This window comes from Pyrgilauda ruficollis, unplaced genomic scaffold (assembly GCF_017590135.1).
Source record: "Pyrgilauda ruficollis isolate IOZ18807 unplaced genomic scaffold, ASM1759013v1 scaffold1245, whole genome shotgun sequence".
Taxonomy (NCBI): Eukaryota; Metazoa; Chordata; class Aves; order Passeriformes; family Passeridae; genus Pyrgilauda; species Pyrgilauda ruficollis.
Window position 1 is genome coordinate 3,009 of NW_024510822.1, and position 4,188 is coordinate 7,196.

Genomic DNA, 4,188 nt, shown 5'->3' on the forward strand with positions numbered 1-4,188 from the left:
CCCCCCCGCGCCCCCCATCGCCCCCCCCTACGCCCGGGCCTGCCGCCTGCGCCGGGGGGGTGACCCCGGCCCGGAGAGCCCCCCGGAGGGGACGGGCGGGCACGGAGAGCCCCGGGAGGAACGGGAAGGAGCCTCGTGCGAGGGGATGAGCGTGCAAGGAGCCCCCCAAGAGGGGGACGGACCCCCGTGTGGGATGGGTGTGCAAGGACCCCCCCAGGAGGGGGAGGGTGTGCAAGGACCCCCGTGTGAGGGGGAAGGAGCCGCGTGCGAGGAGCTGCGCCGGCTCCGTCTTTTGGACTGAAACTTCTGCAAGGACCCCCTGGGTGTGCAAGGACCCCCTGGGTGTGCAAAGCCCCCCCGGGTGTGTGAGACCCCCGGTGGGTGTGCAAGGCCCCCCCGTGGTGCAGCCCCCCAGGACCCCCCCCAATAAACCCCCCCGCTCCGCTCCTGGGGCTGCGGCGCCTTTATTAAAATGAGGGGGGGCTGGGGAGGGGGTCTGGGGGATTTGGGGGTGACCCTGAACTTTGGGGGAACCCTTGGGGGCTGGGGGGACCCCAGACTTTGGAGGTACTCCAGGTTTGGGGGTCTGGGGGGACCCCAAGCTTTGGGGACCCCTCGGGGTCTGTGAGAGGTCCTGGGAGGGGTTTGGGGGCATCCCAGGGGATTTGGGGGACCCCGGCTTTGGGGGTGATGTGGGGGAGTTTGGAGTGGGATTTGGGGGATCCCCCTGGTTTTCTGGGGTGCTGGGGGATTTTGGGGAACCCCTGATGCATGGGGGGGTCCTGGGATTTGAGGGGATCCTCCTGAGCTTGGGGGGACCCCGGGTGCATTGGGGGTTCCGGGAGGGGCTGGGGAGGATTTTGGGGTGCCCCGGATTTGGGGCTCCCCAATTTTGGGGTTCCCTCGGTTTTGAGGTCCCCGATTTTGGGGGTCCTCTGATTTTGGGTCTCCCTGGGGCTTTGGGGGAACCTCGGGTGCATTGGGGTTTCCTGAGGGACTTGGGTGACCCCCTGGTGTTTTGGGGGTCCTCTGGGTGACTTGGGGGAGCTGCTGAGGTTTTGGGGGTGCTCCGGGGGATCTGGGGGACCCCTCGTGTAGTTGAAATTCCCCCCAGGTTTTGTGGAACCCCTGAACTCCGGGGCTCCCTGGGGTGTGAGGGGTTTGGGGCTGAGAGCGTCCCCGAGCTTTGGGGGTCCCCAGAGGCCTGGAGAAGTTTTGGGGTGCCCATTTTGGGGTGCCCGTTTTGGGGTCCCCGGAGCTTTGTGGGTTCCTGGAGCTGCCGGTGATGTTTTGGGGTGCCCGAATTTGGAGATCCCCGGAGCTTTGTGGGTCCCCAGCGGGCCCGGTGCTGTTTTGGGGTGCCGTTTCGGGGTGCCCCGGGGGCACGGTTGGTGTTTCGGGGTGCCCGTTTCGGGGTGCCCCAGGGGCGCGGGTGGTGTTTCAAGGTGCCGTTTCGGGGTGCCGTTTCGGGGTGCCATTTCAGGGTACCCGTTTCGGGGTGCCGTTTCGGGGTGCCATTTCAGGGTACCCGTTTCGGGGTGCGGTTTCGGGGTGCGGTTTCGGGGCGCCCCCGGGCTCAGTCCTTGCCGCGCGAGGCCTCGGCGTTGGCGCGCAGCACGGCGCCGGGGCTGGGGTACGGCCGCTGCTGGAACAGGGGCCCGGCCGCCGTCGTGTCCGCGCCCGTCTTGGCCTCGTTGCGCTTGGGGAGCCCCGTGGACCACGTGCCCCTGCCACGGCACCGCGGGGGGGTCACGGGGGGTCCCCCAAAACCCGGGGCACCCCCAGAATAATCCCCCCCCCCCCCAGAATAATCCCCCCCCCCCCCACCCCGTCCCCGTTAGCCCGGCCCGTACCGGGGCGCGTCCGAGTAGGCGCTGGGGTCCATCGGGTCCAGCTCCTCGTCCTTGCGGCCGCCTGGGGGGCACGGGGGGGTCAGCGCGGCCCGGCGGGGGCTGCACCCCTGGGGACCCCCCTCGGAGCCCCTGAAATCCTGGGGATCCCCCCTCGGAGCCCCTGAAATCCTGGAGATCCCCCCTCGGAGCCCCTGAAATCCTGGAGATCCCCCCTCGGAGCCCCTGAAATCCTGGAGATCCCCCCTCGGAGCCCCTGAAATCCTGGAGATCCCCCCTCGGAGCCCCTGAAATCCTGGAGATCCCCCCTCGGAGCCCCTGAAATCCTGGAGATCCCCCCTCGGAGCCCCTGAAATCCTGGAGATCCCCCCTCGGAGCCCCTGAAATCCTGGGGGAATTCCCCCTGGAACTCCCTGAAATCCCAGGGATCCCCTCTTGGAGACCCCAAAATTCTGAGGAATGCCCCCTGGAACACTCAGAGCCCCCAAAATCCTGGGGGAATTCCCCCCAGAAATCCCCTAAATCCTGGGGATCCCCCCTCTTGGAGCCCCTGAAATCCTGGGGGAATCCCCCCTGGAGCCCCCCCAGATCCCAGGGCAATTTCCCCCAGAATGCTCAGAGCACCCCAAAATCGGAGCCCCAAAAATCCTGGGGGAATCCCCCCCCAGAGCCCCAAAAATCCTGGGGATCCCCTCTTGGAGGCCCTGAAATCCTGGGAGAATTCCCCCCAGAAATCCTGGGGATCTCCCCTCGGAGACCCCAAAATTCTGGGGGAATTCCTCCCCGGAGACCCCCAAAATCCCAGGGGAATCCCGCCTGGTGCTCCCCAAAAATCTGAGGAATGCCTCCTGGAACACTCAGAGCCCCCAAAATCTTGGAGGACCCCACCTCGGAGCCCCCTAAAATCCCGAGGACCCCTCCCCAGAATGTTAAAAGCCCCCTGAAATCCCCAGGGAACCCCCTGAAATCCTGGGGGGCCCCATCTGGAAGCCTCCAAAAATCCTGGGGACCCCCCCCCTCAAAACATTTAAGACCCTCCCAAAATCTTGGGGAATCCCCTCAGGAAAGCTCAGAGCCCCCTGAAATCCTGGGGGAACCCCCCTGGAGGCCCCCAAAATCCCGGGGACCCCTGCCTAAAATACCCAGAGACCCCCAAAATCCTGAGGGAATCCCCCCTGAAGTGCTCAGAGCCCCCCAAAATCCCAGGGGACCCCTGGAACACTCTGAGACGCCCAAAATTCTGGGGGAAACCCACCCAGAGCCCCCCAAAATCCCAGGGAATCCCACCCAGAACCCCCCAAAATCCCAGGAACACCCCTGGAAACCGCCTGAAATCCCGGGGACCCCCCAAATCCCGGGGAGCCCCCGGACCTTTCTTGCCCTTGGGGTACGGTGCCAGCTCCTCACGCCGGTGCCCGCGGCGCTCCCGCGGCGCCTCCTCCTTCTCGGGGGGCTCCTCGGGCTCTGCGGGGGCTCGGGGGGCTCAGGGGGGGCTGGGGGCGCCCCCGTTCCCCCCACGGGGTTTGGGGATCCCCCCGATCCCACCCTGGGTTTTGGGGATGGCTCCCGCAGTTTGGGGACCCTGAGAGCCCCCCTGAGGTTTTGGGGACATCCCCGGGATTTTAGGGACCCCCCAGATCCCCCCTGGGGTTTGGGGACCCTGAGATGCCCCCCCAGGGTTTTGGAGACCTCCCCCCCTCCGGGTTTTAGGGACCCTCCCCCGGGATTTTGGGGACCCTCAGATCCCCCTCGGGGGATTTGGGACACCCCAGATCCTCCCACAGAGGTTGGGGACCCCCCCAGATGCCCTGGGAGGTTTTGGGGACCCCAGAATTCCCCCCGCAGGATTTTGGGGACCCCCAGACCCCCCCCACGGGATTTTCATGACCCCTCTGTGTTTTGGGGACCTCTCCAGTCCCCCCTGGGGATTTAGGAATCCCCCTGGGTTTTGGGCCCCCCCCCGGGTTTTGGGCCCCCTCCCCTGGGTTTTGGGGCCACCCTGGGGTTTTGGGGCCACCCTGGGGTTTTGGGGACCCCCTGGGGTTTGGGGCCACCCTGGGGTTTTGGGGACCCCCCGGTTTTGGGGTCCCCATCCCACCTGGGGTTTTAGGAATCCCCCCAGGGTTTTGGGTCCCCCCGAGGTTTTAGGGCCCCCCCCCGGGTTTCGGGGTCCCGTCCCACCTGGGGTGCCCCTGGGCCTGCGCGCGGCTTTGGTGATGACGGAGTTGGGGTCGCTCGGGGACAGCCACGACACCAGGTCGGTCTCCACGTTCCAGTAGTAGGGCAGCCCGCTGGGGGGGGACAGGGGCTGTGGGGGGGCCTATAGAGCCTGGGGGGG

At 66.8% G+C, this 4,188-nt stretch overlaps 3 protein-coding genes across 3 annotated transcripts in view; 1 reads left to right on the forward strand and 2 right to left on the reverse strand.

The window, feature by feature from the left end:
* Positions 1–442, forward strand: part of LOC121365961 (putative tRNA (cytidine(32)/guanosine(34)-2'-O)-methyltransferase) — a gene marked incomplete at its 5' end in the record, with an annotated part of 2,344 nt that extends 1,902 nt beyond the window's left edge. The window contains one exon of the mRNA XM_041490594.1: positions 1–442. This exon is cut by the window's left edge and continues 30 nt beyond it. Within this exon, the coding sequence (XP_041346528.1) occupies positions 1–301 (301 nt within the window).
* Positions 443–448: 6 nt separating this feature from the next.
* On the reverse strand, positions 449–1,524 carry LOC121365960 (basic salivary proline-rich protein 2-like). Its single transcript, XM_041490593.1, has 2 exons — positions 1,459–1,524; positions 449–1,401 (listed from the first exon to the last, which is right to left on the reverse strand). The coding sequence occupies exons 1-2, from the start codon at positions 1,476–1,478 to the stop codon at positions 468–470; spliced, it is 954 nt and encodes a 317-aa protein (XP_041346527.1). The 5' UTR covers positions 1,479–1,524; the 3' UTR covers positions 449–467.
* PQBP1 (polyglutamine binding protein 1) lies at positions 449–4,170 on the reverse strand (the record flags this gene model as incomplete). Its single annotated transcript, XM_041490592.1, has 4 exons — positions 449–1,727; positions 1,854–1,914; positions 3,222–3,314; positions 4,032–4,170. Coding segments are annotated over 4 exons (444 nt in total), but the record flags the coding sequence as incomplete, so codon positions are not given.
* Between the last annotated feature and the right edge of the window lie 18 nt (positions 4,171–4,188).